Source organism: Dermacentor silvarum, chromosome 1 (assembly GCF_013339745.2).
Source record: "Dermacentor silvarum isolate Dsil-2018 chromosome 1, BIME_Dsil_1.4, whole genome shotgun sequence".
Taxonomy (NCBI): Eukaryota; Metazoa; Arthropoda; class Arachnida; order Ixodida; family Ixodidae; genus Dermacentor; species Dermacentor silvarum.
Genome location: NC_051154.1, coordinates 423053332 through 423079679, shown reverse-complemented (window position 1 = coordinate 423079679; position 26348 = coordinate 423053332). Strand labels below are relative to the sequence as shown.

Sequence of the window (26348 nt, the reverse complement as noted above, 5' to 3'; positions counted from 1 at the left end):
AGTCACAACTGTAGTGTACGCCTCCGGGACCATCAAGACCACGTGAGTGCCAGCTCGGAATTTCCAACATGGCAGGCTCTCAAATATACCCACCGGTGTTGTGTTGCGCGGACCTGCGTCGCAGTATACTGGAAATATAACAGTTTGTGTTTGCGTTCCGTAGAGACTGCCTCGTCGCTCCGAGCACATACGCGTTTGCCAGCAACGACGCGTTTTTTTTTTTAAAATTTCTTTTTTCTTTTTTGCCTGCGGCGACGTGTCTATATGCTCCAAGCCAAGGCGTGTCGCGGACAGTTCCCAAAGACTCAGTAAACAACGCGAAGTTTCCCGGAAGGACCCCACATAGGGTATACGGCCCCCCGTCCTCGGCACATTTGGTGGTTTACTTGGCGCCCCAAAACTCTCGCCCCAGACACCGGAGGCGAGAGACAACCACGTGTGGAAAGGAGGAATGAGCATCCGGAGGAATGTGACGAAAAACGTTCAGTCGCCAACGGAACATTGAGCAGGACGAACCTGTATGTTCTGTTGTTAGAAAACCGTTTGTGTTTTATTAAACCGGTTTGTTATTGGTCAGCGGACCCTGCTTTATTTGCCATCGCATCACATACGAAGTGTCCCCGCGCTACGGATCGTGCGGAGTTCCATGCGATCACTTTAAGTTGGATTCAACACGAGGGCCCGAATTCCGCGGACGAGCACGTGGCGTGGCTCCGTGCCGCCAAATAGCGTCGCACACAAAAAATGACGCAGACGAGCTGCGCTACAGCGGCCCGATTGGTTGCAGTTCATGCCTCGTCCTTGGTCGCCTGCGGACTGAATCGGCGATCCGTGCTCTCTTGTGAATACAGCTTAAGCAGCGCCGTCTAAGCCACTGTGTTGCTGTACTATACGTCTTCATATACGTATGTGCACGATAAACAGGGACAAGAGAACAGATAGACAGGGACGCACGTATAGTGCTGTGTGCGCCCCCGCCTCTCTCTGTTCTGTCCTTGTTCATCGCGCTCTACGTATATGTATAGTGAATACGTACCAATAACTCGCTCAAACCGTAGCACTTGTGAGCAATACCAGACACGCCCAGAGTGACGACGATGACGCGGGCGGCCAAGTGGAGGGACTCGCACTGCCACTCGAGAGAGGAAAGCGTGAAAGAGAAATACGACACACGCGCAGCCTCTACATATATACTGTGGGCGCCCCTTTAAAGCCGCAGGTCGACCTCTCCACCTTGCTCCTTATAAGCAAACGCACGCACGCACGCAAGCGAACAAGCGCATCATCTCTCTCGGTCGGAAAAATCGCGATTCCAACGCAGCGTTCGCCCCCCTTAAATCTCTCTTGTCCCACCTGGAGGGAGTGGAGGACTGCGACGCTTGAGATCAGGGCCGCATAAATCGCTCACGCGGCTTATCGGCCGTGTTCTGGCAGCGGTGAGCACTCTAGCGAGAGAGAGAGTCCGAACAGCTTGTCGAGCCCCGCTTCGCACACTCTCGTCGCGCCCTTGTCCAAGCGACAGCACCGAACGCGGAGGAACTGTGATAGACGCGTGACTATATGAAATAAATAAAGGAAAACAGAAGGAATGCGCACTAAAAGCTAACATAGAGCATGTTTACGTCTCTGCTATACGTATAGTATACAAAGAAACGTATTCGGTAACATTTCTAAAGGTGTATACGTTCTCAAAATTGCGGATAATCGCCGTTTTTTTTTTCGTTTTTTTCAACGTAAATAATGGCAACGGCAGCGTCGGCTTGACTGTTTTTTATTGGGTCTGAAGGTAGAATTGGTGCTGTTCAAGTTTGCTGGCGCGATATACATATTGTTACGGAGCGATACTCGTAACTTCAGGAGTATACGTATACGGAGTATACTCGTAACTTCAGAGTAACGCGGCGTCACATTAGACATTCTGCAATATAACACGTATAGAAACAGCAGTTGGATTCATTCATTCATTACATTACACTACATTAATTAAATCTTTCACCTTCCGCACCTCGGAATTTAGCTCCAACTTAAGACGACATAGTTGGCTTGACAAAAAAGATAACGCATCGAAACCTGTGCGGAGATTACCCACATTTAAGGGATAAATTAATCGCGACAAATATATCGATAGAATGTGAAAATGTATATAAAAGTTACCGTGCCTAGAATGTGCAGAATGCAGTGTCCGATGTTTGCGTTTTGTAGTACATACGGGCTCCCATCGAAAGGTGACAGCGCAAATGTGACGTGACTTTGTGCGTACGTATACACGCCTCGGATTTCCATAAGGCCTTATTAACGCGACATCGTTAAGGGCTCCGTGTCGCAGAAAATCCGGCGTCGGCGTGCGATGTCGGCGTCCGTGGCGGAGAAAATCATCCCGAACCACCCCAACCGCGCAGGCCCTCCACAAGGTGCAAGGTTTTGGTGAACAAAAATTATATTTCTTACAGTGAAATCTGTCAGAAAAACAGTAAAGTACGACTCAAGCACAATTAACCTACAGACATGGTGGCGTCGAATTGTAATTTGAATGTACGAGAAAACATAATTTTGTTACGAGGAAACTCAAACACAAACCCCTTTTCCAGCATTTTTCCCAGACCTACAGCTGCGCGCTTGCGAAAATGATATCCAGATGGCGCTCGCAACCTCGGCAGGTAAAATTGGGACTTCGCCTGCCTAATGCGTTTTGGACACTCGCGCGCATCGGGGCAATATCAAACAATTAATAAAATAATAAAAAAAGGCGTTAGGGTCTTCACATTTTAATAACACGACTTATATTGCCCCTGGATAAACGTGTTCTCGGCAATGCATTTCTGTTTAAAAGTGAAGCTGACTTTAAGGGGATCGGTGTAAGCTTGGTATTTGTAAGCTGGCTTTCCCACATCGTTGTAAGCTGGCTTTCCCACGTTCTGGGTTGCAGTGGGAAAGCCAGCTTACAACGGGGCCCGATAACGGGGCTCGAACGGGACCCGATAACGCTATCGCGTTCCACTCTTAAAGGCGAAGCTTAAGCGTCCTCCAATTTTTTCCATAAAACGGCAAACCGCGCTGCAGCTATTGCCACAACCGAAAAAAAAAAAGAATGCTTATACCCTGGTGTATGCGCGTTTAATCCGCGTACCGTAACCTCACGGAAGAGCTTTCGGCCTTCATTACAGCGTCGTCACTGTGCGCGGCGTGAAACTGGTTAGCTGACGGCGTGCGATGCCACGCCGTTCATAATACGCCAGAAATTCCGTCACGTGCAGCTTTTCCGTTAGAAAGCGTTAACGGCGAGGCAGACGTTATCGTGTTTCTGGAAAGTACATATCATTTTACGAACCGTTACCATCTTATAACCACCGTCCGTTACAAACTCATCCATGTTCCATGTTGCGTAGAGACTCGGTGTATATAGCGCATACCGCACACTTAACGCTTATGAGGGAGGGAGAGTGTGGGTGAAGGGATAGGGGCGTGAAAGTGTAGCGATAATAGTGAATCCGAGTCCACTTTAGTAGTGATACAGAGGTAGCGGTATATGTATAACAAAACGATCAGTACATATCGGCCCCGGTGGCTCAGTGGAAATGGCGTTACGATCGCGGGTTCAAATTTTCGGCCACGGCAACCGCAATGTCATAAGCTCTTGTATCGCTCTTGTACCGCGCATGTGTTGGGCGTTAAGGAAACTCAGTTGGGGGAAATTAGTCCGTAGTTCCATCACTACACTAATGCGTCGGTCTTGGCCCGTGTGCATGCTTCAGGACGTTATACCACACAGTTAAATTTTAACCATCTCATTAGAAGAGGATTCCTGCGAGGAGCGAGGGCACGGGGAGGACCCTGTGGTAAATGTGTGGTAAAAATTGTTATCGTGATCGCACTTGTACGTCAGCCTATGGCGAGAGCTTCCTTCAATCGAAACTCGTTGCGAATATGACCGACGGTCTCTTATGAAGATACCGTGAGTGAATATTTGGTTTCCAAATGGTGAAACAGATGCCTCCTAGACACATAAACAACTGTTACGAACTTTAATAGTTTAATCATGGCAATAGCAAATACATTCTTTAGTTCCCAATCTCTTACTGAGTAAGCGTGCATTGTCTGATTAAAAAAAAATTCTTACCGTTTTGTAAAACGCACAAAAGCATGAGATTAACTGTTCCTTTTTTTGTGTACCGTAACGATGTGAAACAATGGGTTTTAGTATGAACGCCTCTTCGAGAATCACGGGACATGTGGCAGTGAATGAGTATTGTCTTTTGCTCGGTGCGTGGAATCAGTTGCACACCTGTAGTGATCAACGCCTACTGATAACATGCCTACTTGAAGGAAAGGTAGAAAGCTGTGAAATCGGTATCCAAGATGCGTCCGCTACATTAATTTCGCGGTGCTTTCAACATAAATGGAAAAATGTGTGCTTCTCTATGCGAATACTCGCCGGCGCCATCTTGACCACTCGATCCGAGTAAAAGTAGCACTTGCGTTCGCGTTAACAACCGACACTCAGTTCAGTATAGTTCAGTACTCCGCTGAACGTACTGAACAATAGCAAGCACTTGTTAGGAAATCACGTTGTTAGTTTAAAGATAGCTAACTCAACACATTCTATGTGTGGATTAATCTGTGCTAGGGATCCTTTCCTAATCTCTCGTTTTGTATGATCAATGAAACCTATCTATCTCACGTATAATTACTTCGCACTTAATTTTCGTGTGTAAGCAACACAATATCTCAACGTGTTGATAAATTTTATATTCCGCTGTGCAGTGAACGCGTATACGTTATCTGCCCGAACAATTATTTTTAAGCGAACTCGTCGATTTCAGCACGCGTGGCGATCGACAACCAGCTTTACCCCTCGTAGACTCCAGACATGAACAACGTGTGCATAATTCACACACCACCCTGCCCCGGTCAAAGAGTTGCCAGGCAGGTGAATGGATGTACCGTATACGCATCATGTTGGCTACAACTTAGCTCACGCTTCTACCGCTATATAGAACAATGATGGGAATCTCTTTAGGAGATGATGGAGGCGCGCGTGGCTAAAAGAGCGCGTTATGTGCGCAGCTTCCCATAGCCGAAGCGGAAGCACGCGAGCCATCGGCTTTGACCTGGGGTCAGCAGTGCGGTCCTCGGACTCGCAATGCAGCCAGCAGCCGAGGCTCGCGCGCTGCTTGCTTCATCAATGTGATGCATCAATGTGACTATATATAGCCGGCATGCAGCGCGTGCTTATAAAGTAGTCCATCTCGGAGAAAGCGACCGGCGCGCACTCACTGAGTATGGCCCACTCCTCGCCGTGGGAGAGCGCCCTGAAGTACTGCACCATGGAGTCGACGCATCCGGCGCAGTCGACGTTCTGCTTCTGCTCCTTGTTGGCGTTGCAGATGACCGGCAGCATGGGCAGCAGTATGGACGCCGTGCGCTCCAGGTCGATGCCCATCGACTTGAGGTCCATGGTTCGCGCGGGCCCCGCTACCAGCAGCAGGGCCAGCACCCAGCGGAAGCTTCGACTCGCCATGACGCCCCGCAAGCCGCGCCGAGACTCCGGAGTCGAGCGCTCAGGTCGTACCAGTGCCGCCGCCGTGCACCCTTATCGCCGGTGGCGGGTCCCTCATCGCTCGCCCCCGATAAGCGGGCCCGATGGGATCGTCCGGTAGCCGAGCCGGTGCAAAGTCTGCGCAGGCAGAGAGAGGATGGTGAGTGAGAAGGTGCGCGCGCGCGACATTTGCGAGCCTGCCCGGCCGCGTGCGGCCATCGTGATTGAAAAAGAGGGGAATAATAACGCTCCACGGTCGCGGAATGCATGGCAGCCCGGCGAGAGTCAGCGCGTGTTTTTCGCTATGCTGCAGCGTCTTTCCTATACCCCTGCATCAGCGAGCCGGAACTGCGTGGCAGAGTATGCACACACAGCACTCGAGGGTTGACAAGGACGCGCGTTTGCACGCCGGCCGCGGGGAGCGACCATGAGAATGAGCTTGGCGACGAGATGAGATATACGCTCCGCGTGCTCCCCCCCCCCCCCCCCCCCCCCCCCCCCCAACGGTGGTTGTGGGAAACGTTTCGTCGGAACATTCTGTGCGCCACTGACATAGACCGATACGCAGACAAGTCGAGCTAAAAACAGTTAGGACGTCCCTTTTGCGTGCTTCGACGTTTCGCAGCACTTGGTATAACGCTGGCGTGATACAGGCTCGGACGTTCATTGTGGGCGGGTCGCGGCGTGTTTATTAGTGGCGTCGAACGCAGTGGTGGCCGCGTTGCACCTTCCAGTAATCGCGTGCATGGCGGTGCTTCTCATTTCTCGTCTTCCCGATTGAGTTTCAATTAGTGCGAACGGTATTTTGTTTGAAACTCTCAACGGACTGCTTGTTTTAGAGCTTCAATCTCTCTTAATGTCAGCTTCCTTTGAGTGCGTGAGTCGTCAGTGAGCGAATAAAATATAGTAGCGAATTACGGTGACCGCAGGCTTAAATCACAGGCTATGTGATTACAATCGAGAAACGCCTGTTTTGAGCACTTCATTTTTTAATTAAAGGTATTAATGTTTTTTTCTTTTAAATCACTGTTGAGACATCTTCTTGTTTGCTTTTTTTTTCACCCCTTTTGTCAATTTCTTCCAAACTAAAAAGAGGCTGCAGGAAGGTGGGGTTGGGGACGTTGACTGCAGCAGCATGCTGCATATCTCTTGGCTCTTTGTTGTTCGACAGGAGCGTTCGCGAAAGCGTAGAGTGGCAGGTCGAGATAGTTGCTAACGGTGAGACGTGACGATAACCGCGTCTATAGTGTGGGAAGAATCAGAACCATCACACGAGGCGTATTGGTCTCCGACTGAGTGACGCATGCACGTCTAAATGCATTCTTTGCTTCGTCAGGGTGCGGCGCTGTCATGTTTCGTAAGGGCTATGGTGCCCGGAAGTTGCCGTTGTGATGTATGCGAAGGCAGGCAGGTATAGCGCACGTTGCTCGTGTTGTGTGTAGTCCACGCCCTCCGTACACTGACTGCGGAGGGGCTGCTCAGCGCAAGGTCATCAAGTCAACTTACTCTTCAGTCAAATTTGTACATCGGAATGTCGCTTGTTTTTGACGCGAATTTCACGTTTAAAGAGCTGAGAAAGAGATAGAGAAGGAATGGCAGGGAGGTTAACCACGTATGGCCACGCCCGGTTGGCTGCTGTACACGCTGGAAAAGTGAAACGAAGGGAGTTTTAAGTTTCTAGTGCCCAAATGTTAGGGGACGTAAACCGCTATATATAGGCGCAGAAAAGAGCGCAAAAAGCGTACAAAGCAACGCAAGCAGGGCTTGGGGCTTTGGGTGCGCAAGGACACTTGGGTGCGCTATTTCTAAAACTTCCTAATGAAGAAGGAGAGTCATTGTGCGAACACCCGCAGATAAATGTCCACTCCCGTATAATATATAGTCCCAGTTACCCTAAAGAAGCGCATTAGCGCTATTGTGGCCTTGTGCATGCCAGAGTTCCTTGCTTCCGAGAACGGTCCATATGAGGCCTGTTCACCACTATACTTCGACTCGTTGAGAGTCGTCGGAATTACAGTGGCACAGAATGTCCTTTGTTTCATGACGTCCGCACCGCAAGAGTGGAACGCGGCGTTGTTGGCCATTCTGACGAAGAATGAATTATAGCGTTCGTGAATGCGACGCCCATGACATAGGTGACAACCAATAAAGTTCTTTCGCCTGTCACCCATACTCTCCCGTCACGTTACCAAAACTTTTAATGAAAAAGGGTGTTTCTGATGACGCGCCCGGAGCCCGACGTAACGAAACTTATTGTTCGTTCACTGATGGGGTTTAACGTGTTAGAGCAACGCAGTATTTATGAGAGACGCCGTATACAGTGGACGGCTGCGGATTAATCTGGCTACCAGAGTTTCTTTAATGTACACCTGCGTATTTTGCATTGCGCTTTCGTGGAAAACCCACCGGGATTGGAATTCGCGACGTCGTGGAGAGCAGCAGAACGACACAGCCCCTGAGCCGCCTTGGTTTATAGTTTATTGTTAGTTATTTATAGATAGACCATTGGTGGTTACTGTCGGTGTCGGTGCATGCATTCGGTCATTCTTATGCGAATGGTTTGCTCGAAATGGCAAGGAGAACGTAGTTATTAGTGTATCCTATTGTTGTAATTCAACTAAGTTACAAGGGGGTGTTCTGTGTGTCAACGAGCGCGCACGCACACGCACTTTCTACTTCTACGCAAACAGAATAGCAATGCGCAATCCAAAAAAGCGCAGTAACTAGAAATAAAATGAAATACGCGGGGATATATATGTATGTATATAACATTTTGAATAAAGCTTTGTGGGAGACCGAATTGAGGTTCGTTTCGTTCTGTAAGCGCTGTTTGGCATTGCCCGGCCGCCATCGTCCAACATGACGATTTGCTGGCCTCTGCTCTTGCGAACAGTACTGGCGGGAGACCGTTATCGTGCATACGTGCCCCTGATGCCTTTCAGGGAGCACACCACTGGCGTATTTTCTCAAACTCGTGCCCTGGCCGGTGCTCCGCGCTCAACGCGACTGCCGCATTTGCGACGCACCTGCAGCATGCCAGCTGCTGCAAGTGGCTTGCCACTCTTCACGCAGGGCGCCAGCATTTATGTGCAACGCAGGCGCTCCAGAAGTGTCGAACTCTTCGAGTTTTATGTCTTTCTATTCCCTGTCTTCTGAAGAGAAGACAGGCTTTGTGCTACTTTCGGTGGCAGTTGCCAGTTTCTCAGTTTCCATCGTATATATATTTTAATATATTAAAGTAAAGATCAATCAATCAATCAATCAATCAATCAATCAATCAATCACTCTTATTAGTGTACCAGGAACAACCTGGTGGTCTTGGATATGGCGCACGTGAGAAATGGTGTAATTTACACACACACACACACACACACACACACACACACACACACACACACACACACACACACACACACACACACACACACACACACACACACACACACACACACACACACACACACACACATTTATACTTCAAGAAACATACCATACAAATGCGGTTTACAATATGCAACATACATAATATAACACAACACAGCACAACATAACATTACACAACAAAATATAGTACATAACATATCGAAAAAAAAAAGACATTGACTTAGATTTCTGGAACTCTGGACACCAAGCACACGGTACACCCTTCATATGGAACCAGGCGGACACATACGCACCAACGAACAAGAACCACCAGTGCACATGATATACACCAATGGTCCACCACACAACATACAAAAAGAACACCCGTCACTTCTGGAAACGGGTCATCAAATGGACTCTAGTGCTGCCAGGAGAAAGGTATATAATAATAATAATAATAATAATAATAATAATAATAATAATAATAATAATAATAATAATAATAATAATAATAATAATAATAATAATAATAATAATAATAATAATAATAATAATAGGTGCCACATCTTTAGCAAAGTGGACTTCGTATAGCGAAGCTCTGTTAGCGTTAAGTTTGTATCAAGATTGCTTTGAGTAATCGCGATCACTACGTTATACCGTCTACGCTGCTTCATGCGGACAGGCCTCGGCGATGCGCGAAACGTGTGCAGATTAACGCTGTTTCAGGAGTGCTGTCCGAACGCGTGGACATAACAACTGAACACCTTGTTTGTAAGAGCTATAGTTCCGCTAATTTTGTGCCAGTTTAGAAGAAACATTAACGCTTCAATAATGACGTTTGTTGTTTGACAGCGTCCTCTCGGCCGCAAACGTAATGACGTTGCAACACCGAAACTCAGTTTGTGTGCATGGCCCGACGTGTACATTGTACTCGGTCTCTAAACTGAGTACAGTTTAGAGACTGAGTACAGAGACGCCTCAACTGTGCTCAGTTTAGGCGTCTTGCACCTAAACTGAGTACAGTTTAGAGACGGTGTGAGCGCGGATTCGTGAGTAATTGCCTAGTCTGAGCAAGAGCTCCCGGATGCGTTCGGCTTCCGCAGTGACTGGCATGCTGGCGTCAACGAGTGGAGTCAAGATGGCTGTCATCACAGAGCCTTAGTGGTCTTCCTGCACGATGCAGGGTTACGTACATTCATATATATATATTTTTATTTTTTTATTTTTACTGTTCCTTAAGGTACAGTTGAAAACAAGAAAACAGAAAGAAGGAAAAAAAAAACGAGCAAGCTTCGATTTAGGTTTCGTAGTATATATTGTTCGATGAGAATGGGCCTAAGTAAGCGCATATATTGCATGGTCCGAAATAATGCCCCCCAAAGACCTGAACGCACTACCTCACTCTCGTTCGCTCTGTCATAGGACGCGAACGTTGCACATACCTCAGCAACCGCGCAGACAATTCGTTCTACGCGCGGGCCATCGATAATTGCGCAATGGACGGAAGCCAGGCGTTTGTTGACAGGCGCGAGGCCACTCTAAAAAAACTCGTCGCGCGCAGCCTTGACAAAGCGCGACGTACACGCGGACAAAAGCGATGCCGCAGCGCTACGCCTATATCTGCGGGGGGTCCGTTTGTTCAGAATTTACTTATCGCGCTTATCTCTGCCGACTGTGAGTGGACACGAATGTTTGTCTGCCGGGTCACCAGAGTTGGTCCCATTGGGAAGATACACGCCGGCGTCCGCTATTCTTTCACTTCGGCGAGTGAGCAATCTAGATACGCATTTTTATGGTGTAGCGATGATAAAGAAGCAGAGACACTACCCTGCAGAAGGGATGAATAATAAATCGAACTCTTTTTTTCTATTTTTTTTGAGCGAACTTGTGATCATAAAGCAAAATGGCTTTTAACGATAGCGCCGCCCATAATTGGCGTTCGTCAGCCTAATGCGCACGGCTCAAGTCGGTCTGACGTTGACACACGCACCATGCACGTGTACATTCCTGAGTAATCGTTTCGTGCTCGCGTAGATTCGAGATTACATACAACACAATTCGCAACGCGTAACGCGTGCAATCTGATTAGGCGCGCGGCTGTCACGCTATCAAATTGGCGATAACGTCCACGAAGATCGAAATGCAGCAAGCGCGTCTTGCGCAGAGCGAAACATGATAAGCACAATAATTTGGTGAAATGACGGCAAAAAGTAAAACGGCGCCACTCGTGGCAGTAATGTATAAACTCTGATAATGCAAAAGGCTTTTTCCGGCTCCTTCTTCGCGCGTCTTGACGTCAACAGGGACATCTAGGTGACGTCATCAGGGTGAAATCTGTCGATTGGTTGATATATATATATATATATATATATATATATATATATATATATATATATACACGAGGTACATCAGTTCCAATCCATCTGCCGGCACTCGTTCGCCATTCCAGTCAGACTCCCGCTCTTCGTGGTCTTCTCGTTTGCCTTTGTGCACAATCTATACTGATTTCACCTCGTGTAGCGTGTTTTGTACTGCGCGTGTGATGGCAACAGTGTGTAGCCGAAAAGCGCAGGGTGCCGATAAGCTGAAGCTGACGGTACGTGTTCTCAAGCAAGAAATGAGCGCATATGTGAAAAGCAGATTGCATGGCTGAGAACTGACTGTTATGATCGAGCTCCGCGCACAAGTATATAATTCTGTGACTGTCCCTTAACGGTAACATTTCGAGCGACTTGCAATGCATTCTCTCGGTCAGACGACACTCAAATCGACTCTTGCCCCTTCGTTGCAACGGCACGAAAGTTTTATTCGCTTGTTTGTTTTTGCCCGTTGAAATATCTCTCTACTATAGCTCTCAGCAGGCCTCCTGGGTGGCGCCGGATACTGGAAGTTCAGAAAGCTCACGAAGATAATTTTACGTTAGTTGTCTGACAAAGGTATATTAGCGCAAGGGAAACACGTACACTTAGAAAGACACGAGTTTACGTTTGCATTTGGCGGTGGAGAGAGAAATTGCGGCCCGCGTGACCAATGGGCCTATATGTATAGGTAAAAAAAAAAGATAAATGAAGCGCTGAAAATAAACTGGACCATATATTCAGACACTCAGAATAGATTCCGAGTTTTTCGGTGAGATATAAAGCGTTGTCAGTACCGCGCCCCCGTTATCAATAACTGTCTTTTCTCCTGTCAGGTATCTCTGGCAGATCAGTATAATTTGCAAATATCGCCAGCCCCATGTCCTTCTATGCACCCATTTCCTTCATAGTGACATTTCTTTATCCTATAGCTTTAATTCAGTTCGTTCAATGAGCTGATCTTGTGTGATTTAGGCTTACTAAACCATGCACACGCAAAAAAAAAAATGAAATGAAGAAAAAAAGATTGTCGAGTACGCCATGGCACTGTTTGACAAGCGCTATTATAATATAATAACTGAACAATTTATTATTTCGTACTTTAAAACAAGCTCAGCTGACGTATGATGGTACTTTCAAAGGAATAGCGTCGAATGAGTGTCATTACTCAGGAATGCTATAGATCCGCAGGGTCAGCAACAAGCCACCACTGAGAGAGAACGCAGAGTATCACGACTGAAAGTCTTCGTAATCACCGGGGAACAAAAAATTTCACCGACGATTACGATACTCCCCAATGCGAAATTTGAGCTCAGCTCTATACGTGTTTTCATATCGCGATATACTGGCTGGCGCGGACAATCTGTCTCGTGCAGCATGTTGCAAACGGAGCGAAGTGTGGAGCGACTGCCTCGCTAATCGGGAGATCGCGAGAGGCAGCGCGAGGGCGACGCATGGGGGCGCGATTCACAGCAGCCGCCGCAGACAGATCTCCGCTCATGCAGCGCTTTGTTTCCATATATGGTAGCGTTGGGCGCGCTAGCCGCATGCTAATCGGTGAACAGATGACGGCGCGCTACTCTTGCGCCACGTCTAGCGGTCGTCGCCCGTATTGCGCAGCACTACGCTTTTCTTCTCACGCTTTCGCCATATATACCCTCCTCCTCCGCTTTCGATCTCCTCGCTATCGCCGTCTTTCATCGCTTGCTGCGCTCCACGTTCGCTCTTTCATTCTTCGCTGTGCTCGTTCGCTCGGTCATGCCGAGGGACAACGCCGACGCTCAACGCAGGAACGGGCGCATATAAGAGCTGCGCCAAAAAAAAAAAGCTGCCTTTGTACACCACTTTCACATTTTCTTGCAGAATATACACGATGCAAGGGCATCTGACGACACAGGGTATGGCTCGCTCAGCGCATCCTGTGTACAAAGTCTGAATGCAGGCGACGTCCTGACTGCCGGAAACAAGAAAAAATAAAATAAAGGAAACAAAAAAAGATCTAAAGAAAGACGCACACGGAACCATCGCATTTCGCAATATCAAAGTCTGGCAATACGCTCGCGGTGGTATATTCGCATGTATAGCGTACTGCGCGGGATGTTTTAAGAATACAGGCAATGACTGCTGAGTCGAATGAATACTTATTACGGGTGCTTCGGGGTCGGGATTGTTCTCTGGCTCATCGTATACATCCGGTCGCCATGGGAGAGAGTGCGCAACGGGGAATGGCCGTAAATGGGAAGCCGTCGATGATGGTCTTTTGCGTGATGACGCGCTGTCGGTCTCCCATAAGCGCACGCCGACAACACACCGATTCGTGCGCGCACGATCATTTATTTCTTTCCGCAACAAAATTGTTCCCAAAAAGGAGTCGTCCCAAGGAGCCAGGCACACGCGTTGACGGCGGGTCTTGTGAATCGATGCCTCACGTCTTTCTGCAATGTGCTCGCAAAAAACCTAGAGCAATTGTGATGATATATAAACATCAATTGTGTCGGTAGCGAGAGAGCAGCTAAAGAGAAAGAAGAAAGGAGAAACGCGTGGCGATTAAGCAGAAATGACCCCGACGACGTGGTCGAAGGGTGTGTGGGGGGGGGGGGGGGGGGGGGGGGGGTGAGGATTGCGCTTTTAACTTGCTGTGAAGGCAACGCTCCAGCAAAGAACCGAGTGAAAAACTTGGAGAACGCTTAAGCTACCCGCCATGGTTGCTCAGTGGCTATGGTGTTGGACTGCTGATCACGATCGACATCGCGGGATCGAATCCCGGCCACGGCGGCCGCATTTCGATGGGGGCGAAATGCGAAAACGCCCGTGTACTTAGATTTAGGTGCACGTTAAATAACCCCAGGTGGTCCAAATTTCCGGAGTCCCCCACTACGGCGTGCCTCATGATCAGATCGTGGTTTTGGCACGTAAAACCCCATAATTTAAATTTTTTTGACACTTCAGCTTCGCCTTTAAGAGTGGAACGCGATATCATTCAAAGATCTCCGACTGCTTCTCACGCTTCCCGGTAACTGCAGCTTATGTCCTGCAAACGCTGGCGGCGAATGCTATGCACCATCGCGACCTTTCTGGTTCCTTTTTTTCCGCACGGCGGGATCCGCCGCTGCCGCGGATGCGCGGAGGCGAGAGCCATCTGGATGGCGTTGCAAGGTACCGAGCGGGGCGCGCCGCTCCCACTAAGACCTCAAACGGCAGCTGGTAAAGGGGTTTGTGTTTGAGTTCCCCGTGTAACCGAATTATGTTTTCTCGTATATTCAAATTACAATCCGACGCTATCGTGTCTTAAGGTTGTGTGTAAGTCATGCTTTACAATTTTTCTAACGCATTTTACTTTAAGAAATTCAATTAGTTCAGTAAAGGCTATGCGCCACGCGGAGGGCCTTAGGGGTTCGGGATGACTTATCGCTCACGGGATGTCGACACCGGACGCCGACATCAGATTTACTGCGACAGGGGCCCTTAACGCTGTCGCGTTAATACGGCGAGCGACAGAGTTGGGGCAACTTGTCTATAACTTAGGACTCTTGCAACATTGCGCGGTACCCGCCGTGGTTGCTCAGTGGCTATAGCTATGGTGTTGGGCTGCTGAGCACGAGGTCGCGGGATCGAATCCCGGCCACGGCGGCCGTATTTCGTTGGGGGCGAAATGCGAAAACACCCGTGTATTTAGATTTAGGTGCACGATAAAGAACCCCAGGTGGTCCAAATTTCCGGAGTCTCCCACTACGGCGTGCCTCATAATCAGATCGTGGTTTTGGCACGTAAAACCCCATAATTTAATTTTAACGTTGCGCGGTGTCTTTGGCACTCCCTTATCGATCGTGCAACGCCAACTGTACTGCGCAGTAAAATGCCGCGCAGTTATCACCGCAAGCACACGCGTTTTTGCCTGTGCTTATAGATAACAAACACCCAGCATATACAGGCTGTTTGCTATGCAACTCATGCGAGGCGTATCAAGTTGCATGGGATAAAATACCATGCACGCTGATACGGCCGTGCTCTCCGTCATAAATTACGCCGAATGAAGTGCACGCAGGCTTATGTATACGTATAGGCCCCGCATCCACGCTGCTTGCGAAGGAAACGACATATTTACGTGTCCCCGACAAGTGAGCCCGGCCGCTTTCGAGTGTTTTTCGACGCGACGCTATTTTGGTTTTCTTTGCGTGATTCCGGCTTTCCTGCGTCGCACTATATATAATCGACGGTATAAGAGTGCAGGTGTGTGCCTCACAATCATAACGTGGTTTTGGCACGTAAGATCCCAGGATTTAACTTCAGAGTGCGAGTGCCCAACTAAATGGAAGCCTATACGATCGCCTCGCTATATACGTGCGGTGTTCGCGACAAAGCCGAATCTGTTGTTCGCACAGTTATAGGCGAAGACAGCGCGCAAAGAGAAGTGCATAAGCAAGAAAACAAGTCAACAAAAAAATTACTAAGTCGCAACACAGCGCGCGGGCTGGCATCACTCAGAGCAACACCGTGACAGCCGCCGTCCCACGCTGGCGGCTCACCGCTGTGCCACAGTTCGCGGTCCTGCATGCAAGGCGCCGCGGCGCTCAGCATTTTGCAAACCCTGGCGTCTGACAGAGGCCGAGCTGTCAAAGTGAAAGTGGAGCTAGTAGGCGGCCCTCGTGTGTTTTTTTTTTTTTTGCATGCTATACGCCGGCGAATAAAATACAAATGGAAGCAAGAAAGGGGGTCGGGAGAGCGCACGTGCGAGGAGATGCCGACGCGTGAAAGGCGCGCGCGTTCTCAATCTGTCCTCGCCGCGTCCGCCGCGGCCGTTGCTTCAGATTGCAAAATCGGCTCCCAATCAAGGCAAACTCGTAATCGCGTGGGAGGTCATCGGTATACGATAGAGAGGCAATTTATCGGTTTTTCTCCAGGCGCCTTCTCCGTTAGCGCTGTACCGCGGGGCGTAAAAGCGAGGCGCACGCGCCCTTGGCGAGAGGTCTCTGATAGCCGTGCTCGGTTGCGTGGCACCGTGGCGGAATTGTTACGTGCGAGTGGCCCGGATATCAAGACGATCGCAGCAAGTTAACGCTCCACTCCCGATGAAGGCGCGTGTCAGTGCACGTGACCTGCGTGCATATATACAGGCAGTTACAAATTGAATTAAATTGGGGCGATTTATGCGTGCCAAAACCACGACCTGATTGTGAGGCACGTCGTAGTGCACGGGCGACTCTGGATTAATTTTACTGGCGTTCTTGCATTTCGTCCCCATCGAAATGCGGTCGCGCCGCGGCCGTGATTTGATCCGCGACCTCGTGCTTACAGCAACGCAATACCAAATCTATACAAAGCAACCGCGGCTGGTATACAAATCTGCTGCATAATATAATAATAACTTGGGAAGTTTAAGTCGCTCGTTAATTGAATGAACCTTGCGTCGTCGTTCGTCGAAGCCAAAGAAACGTATGTGAAATGCATAAAAGTTTCTCGAGTTGAAAAAGCAACGTACTTTTGGGCAACGCCTTCTTCTTCGCTTTTTTGCAGCTAGAATGAAAGGAGGACAACATAGACTCGACCAGTGGATATCGAAAGAACGACCTTTGCGTGTCACTCCCTCCGGTGGTTTACTAATTGCGCTGCGACTGTGATTGCCCTTCTTCATTTCTATATATTCAAGGACATTTACACGCATGAACGTGCAACGCAGCCTTGGCGGCGTTATTTTTGTGTGCATTTTATACACACCCGCTTCCCGCAGATGCCTTGAAGCATTCTGCCTGTTAGGTGCAGAAAGGGGTTCGCCTTGGATGAATGCCTAATTCTACGATGCGACCTGTCAAAGAATGTGCATTGCAGCTGCCGGACTATAATGCGTCACCGTGTTCACAGAGATGGAGCTTCCCGTTAACAGCTTTGCGCGGCAACAAGGTGCCCGGATCCTTCTTTATTGCATCATTACGATCGCCAGTGGTGCAACGTACCTTCGCCTGTGTTGTGTGACTGCCTTTCATACGATAACAGGCTTGCTCTTCGCTCCGCTTTAAGGCAATTAGATGGCAAGAAAATTCTGGGACCCTGGCCTCGTGCGTCTGAGATGCACAAAGCCACAAACCGCCAGCTTACGTAACTGCTTGTGACTGACTGAAGGATGAATGATTCAGTGTGCCTGTGCACGGGTGCGTTGAACTTTCCTCCTCCGCTTCGTGCCTTTTTTTTTTTTGCCCTTTCCCTAGTCCGCGGGTTAGCCAACAGCCTGGGCTCCAGGCCATTTCTTTAGCCCTATTTTCTCTCTCTCTCTTCGCGCCCAGGACATAAAATGCCTCAATAAAACTCTATAGAAAACCAAGTTTGATGCCTGTATACCAAAGGTCTTCGACAATCCTATCGTCGGGCAGACGGTGATTATTAGTTCAAATTCACTAAGTCGGCCGTTCACAGAAAGTTCTGCAACTCTTTTTTTTTTTTTTTTTTTTCACTCTACATCCACGCCATGGCGCTATAGCTATATAGTAAAAACGAGTGTGCAGTTTCACGCAAGTGTGAATGCCACCATTTATAAGGCGGTGTCATCTTGCAGCTTGCAGAATGTATTTGCCTTCTTGGGTGCAGACTTAGTCTATTGCCGAGACTCGCTTCCAATATGGCAGCAAAGAAGCGAATAGATGTTGCAATGGTCACGAGTTTTTCCCCGAGCTAGCCACTCTGTATTATTTCCCCTTCAAGCGACGACTTTTATAATCGGAGACGACGCCATCGTTGCGTTGAAGTCCGGTGGTTGTGATCGCGAGCTATGTATATACGTATATAAGAGAGCTATCCGTGTTGCAGAAGAGAAACACCTTGTTGTCGGGCGCTAGCTGCTATAGCCTTCTATTTATCCTCTCTAAAAGAGTTTGAAAGCAGCTTTTACGAATGCTTTGCACGTCGGGGAAATCCCTGGCCCGCAGACACTGCAGCGCCAAACGCACTCTATCTCGTGTCAGTATAATTCATTACATGCTGGGAAAAAGTATGTATGTATCAAGAGGGTGACGATGAGGGGAAACCAATCGGGCCCGTGACTCTTTCTGTCTCCGAAATGTGATTGACCCTGCGCAAAAGGTTTTCCCCGCTATCGTACCCCCTCCAAGGTCGGGGCTCATGTAACTCCCTCTCCTTATTCTTATAGAAAATGCCCGTGCGCTATAATGGCAGTTATTTGCAACGATTTCAAAAAAAGAAAAGGGGGGGGGTGGTAAGTGCAGTGGTCTACGTTAACATTTAGTTCAGCCTGACTTGCTACTTCGCAATAATCTCGTATTCACCTACTTCCGCCGGCAACTCTCTTTTAAATGTACAGCGAAAGCATGATGCATCGTTTCCTGTCGTGGGGGTGTTGTCTGGTTACGGTGACGGACTATAGGCACGAGGGATAAACGACGCCTCGCTGATGGTGAAATCTTCGTATTTGGGTTACCGCGGCCCGGCCCCGAGCGGTGGATTGGAAACCGCCGCGGCATACGTAGCAGCTCTGACAACTTGGCTTACGCAACAGCGTCCAGAGCGTGAGGTGTACGGAGGAAAAGGACCGCCGGTGCACGGGCCGAAGAGGGAGCCTCTCCCCCATCTCTTCGGGGGCTCCGTGCCAACTCCGATGCGTCACCGATTCCGGCACGCGTCCGGCGCGCCGCTCGAGTCCACGCGTGGCAAGACACGGCTGTCGCACGCCTGCTCATCGGGACTAATCGCTGACGCGGCGGCTGCTACGCGGAATTCAACCGGGTCGCGCCGCGCGGCGGGTTACGCAACGCGAAACCGGTTAGCATCCTCGCTGGGGGCCCAATCCATCCTCCGGCGCGCTCCCTCAACCTTCTCCGGTTCATATTTCGTTCCGTTTGTCAACCGGCGCGTCACTCTTTAGGCTGTACACACGCAACTTTGTTTTTCGCCGGGGTCATGTTGTATATATATATATATATATATATATATATATATATATATATACACTCGCAGCCTTTCGACGCGGCGACTAAACGACGCATCCTGCGTGGAAGACGAGCGCCGCCGTTCTTTTTTATTCTTCTTACGCCCACGTTCGGAGAGCGACCAGCAGCAGATGGGCGTGCGGAGGAGCGAAACGAGCGGAGAGGAGGAAGAACAGCTGGTCCTAAATACAACGCGCACTTGTCTCCTCTGCCATAAGCACCATCACCCAGGTGTCTACGCGCTTTCGCAACGAGGGTGGGGGAAGGCATTAATGAACCGAAGGGTGACGAAAGTCGGCTTGGCCTTGTGAGCAAAGCAGGGTGCACTCACGGATGAAAGCGTAAACAAACAACAGCGTCATAATCGATTCTTTCCGGTCAATTTCTGTATCTATATATCTATCTATCTCTGTCTCTACTTCTTCTTTTCGTTTTCTTCAGACTTTACACATTCTGCTGCAGCATTCTGGCTTCGTGGTCCTCATTTACGCGGATCACACGAAGTACACCTGTTCGCTCGGATTTTTCGGCGAGCACTATATGGGGCCGAATTCACGAAGCTCTCCGTTCGTATAAGAGCTGCTGGTCATTTGTCGGCCGCCTTCATTAGTAATACGTCTGGTGTCTCTATTGGCTGGTAAAATGTGCTCTTCTCAACTGATCTGGCAATAGAATCGCTTCACGAATACGGTCTCTGGGCCCCGTATTCACACACACATGAGGAAATTGTTACGCTAAAGCTGTTCGTAGGAGCAGAGACCCGCCTATCACGATGCTCGACACATGAGAGAAGGCGGCGGGCTAATGGCGAAGGTCGCTTACGAACGAAAATCTTTGTTAATTTGGTCGCTGGTTCCTTGTGCAAGAGGCTCTGAAATTCGGAGCCCGATACGCTCGAACACTAAGAAAAGCCTAGTCACGCCAATTAATTAATAACTGCCGGCGCCCTGGAACAGCCAGCAATTTGTAACAGACTCCACGCGCATGCACTGCGCCATTTTACCGTTTATTACCTCTACATTGACGCCCATGCAGCTTTCTGAAAGCGAGGGGGGTCGTGAAATGACAGCAAAGCAACAGCTGCCATGCTTGTGCGATGGATCGCGGAGTTTAAATGATGCTCAGTGACCATGCTGACTTTACGCTGCTCCCGTGTCAGGGACATTGGCCGCGTACAGGAACGCCGCGAGCGTCGCGCTTCCTAAGCGCATCATCATAATGCGATCCGCCAACGTTTACGTTTAGCGCATCAGCTCGACTCGGGGTATGGCTTCCGAAACAACATTTTTCCTTTTTTAATTTTTTTAAAGAACGCGCCTCGGCTTGTGAGTGGAGGAGAGGTGGTTCGTGTGGAAAGTGGAAACGTTGGCGCTACCTTGTGCAGCCCACAAGGGAGCACAGCTCAGCGTCATATGGAGGAGAGCAAACGCCAGGCGTAATGCTTTCGCTCTCTCTCCTTGGCGATGCGACGCGCTAACCGTTTACACGAATTGGCTAGCGGTGACTTCACCCACCGCTCAAGCTACTTCCGGCTGGCATCATCTCCGCTTACGCGAAAGCGTGGACTCATTCGTGTAAACGAGGTAATGTGACTACGGAAAGCTCTCACTCATAAAGCTCTTGTGTAAGTGCCCATTCAGCGCAACTGGGTGCAGTTGCTGCGATTGTGTCATCATCACTCATCGTTCACTCATCATCGCCGGCTTCCTAAATCTTCCCCAGGGAGGAGACATTCTCGCGAGAGAAGCTTTGTGAATACGGGCCCCTGGGCCCATATTCCCAAAGCACTTGGTACGCTAAAGTGGCTCATATAAGAAGAGGCGCCGGATAATCGGTACGGCGAACACACTCGTATTATTAGTGAATGGTTTGCCCGTATTCGTGAAACTTACGTAAGGCTATTTCCTCGCTGGCCGGCATTCGCGGTGCCATCCACTCACGGGAACGATCGGCGCGATAACGGGATGATCGTCACTGCGATGGGCAATACCGGGCCGTAGTTATGTAAGAAAATGCTTGTGCATATGGGCCTTGGCATCGAATTTGCAAATATTTTCGCATGTAAGAATCGTTTGTCATTGGCTGGTTGCTTTCACTAATGTTTTGTTTGCTTTATAACGACTTAAGCGACATGGGTCCGGATTGTGAACCCTGTCATGCGCCAGAAAACACTTGCACATGTGTTTTTTTGTTTGCCCGCGTATACGCGTGAGAACGGCAGAAAATCAAATCTCTTCGATTGCACGTCGATAGCAGGCCGCTATATTTGTTTCGGGTCTTTGACCTGACACAAAAAGCGCAGTCATGATCATAAGGGCAGCTCGAGCCTTTTTTTTTTTTTTTTTTTTTTTTTTTCTTACAAGGCGCTGCAGACTGTAGACAAACGGCTTTAGAGATGCCGCAACAGGGCGGTCTTGTATGTACGCACTTCCTTCTCATCATCCTCTTCCCTCTTTCTCTCCCCGTCTCCCTTCACCAGTGCCGAGTAGCAAGCCGGAGAAATCTATAGATCAGGCCGATGGCTGTGCCTTCTTGAAAATAAATACGTCCCTCTCTTAGAGTCACACTAAAGATAAAAACAGATTGAGCTGGATTAATAAATTATGCTTACGCAATGCAAAAAAAAAAAGAAAAGAAAAGAAGAAAAGCCACTCTTACTGCTGAGTGAACCAGAAAAATACGCTATACCGAAAGACAGGTGGTGACGTATACCAGCTCGCTGTGACGTCATAGCGGCGCTGTGACGTCATGACGGCGCATGTTCTGGCTCGGTTAATCTATTTAGTGTCCCATAACGATTGACCGGCGGCGCATCGCCTGATCCCACGAATCGATCTGCCCGTAGGAACTGGATGAAGCCACTGCGGCGCAAATAAGATAAAATACGAAGACCAGAAGACCGGACGCCACGCTCACAACTGATTTATTAGAGTCCGCTCGAAGACCAGAAGAAGCCGTACAATAAAACGCGCATGCGCACAGATTTTAGCACCGCAAAGGAAAGGAATAAAGAAAACCGCACCTCGCTTCCAAATTAGACACACAAAAGTATCGCTGAGAGAAGTATCGTGGCGGAAGTGCACACCCGGGAATTTTGGACATTGCACCTGCGGCCATCTGTCCAACTTCACCGCAATGCACCAGCGTAACTGAATGGGCAGCATTAAAAAAAAAAAAAGATATTTCTAAAGCCCACCAGAATATAAACAATATTCAGTTTGCAGTGTCGAGAGGGTATGCCCTTCTAATAATATGCGTATTTACCGTTTTGTAACTTTCCTGCTGCGTTAAAGCAGTGTTTTGAATCCTGACCAAGACAATGCTATAACGCAGGAATGACCTTACGGCTATGTGTCGTAAATATGCATGTTAATAGAGAACAAGGTGTATACCCTGTCGACGTTGCTAAATGAAAATTGTTGAAAGTCGGGCGGCCTTCTAAAACTTTTTTTTCATTTTTTTTTAAAGAGTTGCTCATTGTGTTACGCTGGTCTGCTGCGGTGAAGTTACACGGATAGCCGAATGGGCAATGTCCCAAATTCCTGGACATGGGACCGCGCAGGGCCTAAGCTCGCATTTGCGTGGCCTAAATTCGAGCATCTTGTCAGACACGACACGTAGATACGTTTTCTTTAGAGAAATATTGAACTTTTGTTTGGCGCAGCTGTACGTCGAGGCTACAGTTTTTAGAGAGAGATAGACCGAGATATTCTTCAATGGATAATGGAGATGTTTGCCTGGTCATACGCCTATATTATAGCACGCTGCTCCAGTTGACGGGGGTGACATATAAAAAGACAGTAGACTTGAGGGATTCCTTCGGTTCTGAACACATTTACTGCGACAGCAGCCATTCTCCCACAGTGAAAGATCACCATATTTATTGTTTGTTTGTTTTGGTTGGCTGCTTATTCCTCAAATAATTGCGTTCACCAACTATGGGGAAGCGGACAATAACCCAACGGTTACAGGGCTGTTTGTTATAGGAGCTAAGGATGCGGTCGTATCAACTTATAACTTAAAGTAAGAAATAAAAAAAATCTATTATATTATTTGAAAGGCAATTTTAATTGTGTGATAGTGCCGAAGGAATAGTGCGGATTAGATAAGTTGTGACCTTTTCTCCTTTGTGATATACGCAACTACCTTTTTGTACGACATAGTAATGCATGTTGTGGGATTCGAACTATAAGTCACATGGACAGACTTTTGTACCCTCAGACTTCCCCGTCTAAGTAGACCATACTTATTCATAGTTAAGATGGACAGGTGTATAAAACATTTTGTGCTCACTTGTTCGGTCAAAGGCTTATGCTAACAATTTTTTTCGTTCGCGGAACCCATCGATGCCCCCCATTTCCTGACCAACCGTCGAGCAGTGGGAGGCGTAGCTGACAAGCTCGAGCCCTGAAGACCAGCATCGTCTGGTGACCAGGGCTTAGCTATATTGGCTCAGGGCCACGGCGTCCTGGACTGGGACGCCGCCCTCATAGGACTATTCTAACGTCGGCTCACTTTTATAAATAAAGTTTATTACTCCTCCTCGCGGTGGTTCAACTTTATGTAAATGTATTTCATTCACAAATTATTGGTACATCGTGCTTATTTTTTGTTTGTTTTGTGTAAAACAGTCTCGTTCCTTTGTTTTCATCGCTCAATACAGGACAACGTCCAAGCACGCTTCCTGCCCGACGTGACCGCAACGTGGCATTTGAGATGACCTTCAAATGTGAAGTCTCCTAGTGCCATTTCCTAAATTCAGTTTTTTGTGTAAATCAATATTTAAGCCGCAGGTGAGGAGGCAGCTGCTGTGGTATAAAGGCGTCATGGTTTTAAGGCTCGATGGCTCGTTTCCAAGTTCCTACCTTGAATATCCTGTACTTTTTGAATGTCCCAGCTACGTCTGGGACATTCAAAAAGACTCCTAGACCAAAAACTTCAACCAATGTCACGAGTGAAATGACGCAGTACCACTGTACGAGCGATTTCATTAGAAATAAAATTAAATTGTGGGGTTTCACGCGCCTAAACCACGACGTTGATTGCAAGCCGTAGCGGTAAAAATTAATTTTGATCACCCTGAGGTTCTTTAACGTGCGCCCAATGCATGGTATACACGGATGGTTTTGCACATCGTCCCCATGCATCGAAATGCGCGGCTGCCGTGGCCGGAATTAGACCCCTCGTCCTCGGGCCTTAGCAGCGCAACGTCAAATCCACTACGCCACCACGGCGGGTAACTTTATTTTCTCTGTACATCTGCGGTACTATACCGTATACTATCGAGCACTTGGAGCCCTTGAATACTGTGAACTACTTTTTCAACTGCGTGGCGTTGTTGCAGCGAAGTCGCTGTTGACACTGACGTCGTCGATGCTCTCGACGTCGTTTTCCACCGACCACCTTATTCTCGGCGCATCCTCTATTATTGTGGGTATGTGCCACGTTTGATGGTTATCATCATCATTCCCATGTACGCCACTTATTTTCAATGTATTCCACTTATTGTCAAAATATTCGACGTCTTATTTTCCTTCACGCTGTGGGAATGGAGAAGCTGGGGATGACGAGCTGGACAGACGACGAAAAAAAAAAAAAAAGAGTATCGTTGTCTTTCCTCGATGAGGACGACAGTCGTCGCAGGCGTAGCAGAATTGGACGGACAGAACAGGTGGACGGGGGATGGACAAACAAGGCAAAGCCCAGTTTCGAGCACTTGACTGTTGTAGCTGTGAAATGGCGCATTCATACATAGCACACACGAACACACAGTAACAAGTAACTAAAGTGTCTGGTCGAGGCCAGTGTCTCTGAGAAAGACTAGTAGCTATAGAGCTACTTCGTTACCCGCAAAGCACTATACCGGCGCGGCTCCAAGTACATGATGCAACCTTAAAAAGCTGCCCTGCATGTATATTAAAGCAGATATTAGGGCAGCCTTTTAGGCCAAATAATACGTACAGACGCGTAAAACATGAGTTGAGTGGTCACACACATTGCACGTATATAAGATGCTAGCCGCAAGTACACCAACACACACACACTCACTCGATCAAAACACCGAGGTCTACTTTATTTAAAGGTGTTCGGTTCTCATAAGAAGGGTTGAGATGGCAGGTCAGCAGATCATTATTACGCACCGCTAGCCTACATTGCCGGGGGTGACGGCGACAGACAGGGATAGGAAGAGGAGGACGAGAGGTTGAATGTGACGAGTGGGTCAGGGAGTGTGTCCATCCCGCGAAGCAAGCATGGAACGAGAGGAGTAAGGGCTACATGAGGTGACGTAGGCGAGCATAGACTCCGCCGCCGCCGCCGCCGCCGCCGCCCACTCGTCGGGAACGTCGAATCACGGCGTGCACACTTCATGCGTATAGTTCTCCGGTCAGACGCGTAGATGTCGCGCGGAGTTCCGCAAGCGCCGATGACGTCCAGGCGAAACGTCCACTGCTCGTGTTGCTGTGCACACTTTTACGCCTCTCCGGCGCTACCAGGAGCCCATCGGCTTTTTACAAAAAGAAGAAGAGAGAAAAAAAAAACAATACTGCAAAACACTTGGGAGGCGAACCTCGCGTGTTTTTGATAAGCAGGGAGGCAAGTGGCGCTTTAGCAATTCCAATGAGCGGCTGCTGTAACGCAACGAAAGATTCCTTCGCCGATCGAGACAAGCCGTGCGCGTCGCGCGGCAGAAGCACGCGCTAGCGTATAACGGCCTCTGAGAGCTTCCGTCTTTAGGTCGTGCGTTCTCCGCGTACTTCATTGCACGCGGAGACGAGAGTGCCGGGCCACGTATAGATACGAGCACCCGTGCTCCTACGCTGGATGACGTAATGAATGCGCGAGACGCTAGAAGCGAGAACTTGCTCGCGGACTTGCTCCGGGATAGGCGACTGCAAAGCCTTCCCTCAGGCTACAGCGGTTAACCAGGAAGGGAATCCTTACCAGCAGTCTGATACGGCAGGTGATCCGGCCCGTAACGAACATTCTTATCACAGCGCACCCCGTTTGTCGCCCTGAGGCAGGAATTACTTGGGACGGCGGTCGCCTTAAAAAAAAAGAAAAGGGGGGGGGGGGGGGGTTGACAGGAAATCTTCAACTCGCCGTTTCCATGCGTTACCGGACTTTGTGTTTTCTGTATTCAGTATTCAGCTGACTTCA

At 48.7% G+C, this 26348-nt stretch overlaps 1 protein-coding gene across 2 annotated transcripts in view; it reads right to left on the bottom strand.

The window, feature by feature from the left end:
- The window catches only part of LOC119437633 (nose resistant to fluoxetine protein 6), a 61867-nt gene that overhangs the window by 31838 nt on the left and 3681 nt on the right, over positions 1-26348 (bottom strand). Inside the window, exon 2 of one of the 2 annotated variants that reach the window (XM_037704626.2) lies at positions 5275-5674. In XM_037704626.2, the coding sequence (XP_037560554.1) occupies positions 5275-5518 (244 nt within the window). In that variant the 5' untranslated portion in view covers positions 5519-5674. Of the gene's footprint in view, positions 1-5274; positions 5931-26348 lie in introns of those variants that run through there. The other variant, XM_049660750.1, reaches the window with a different exon arrangement.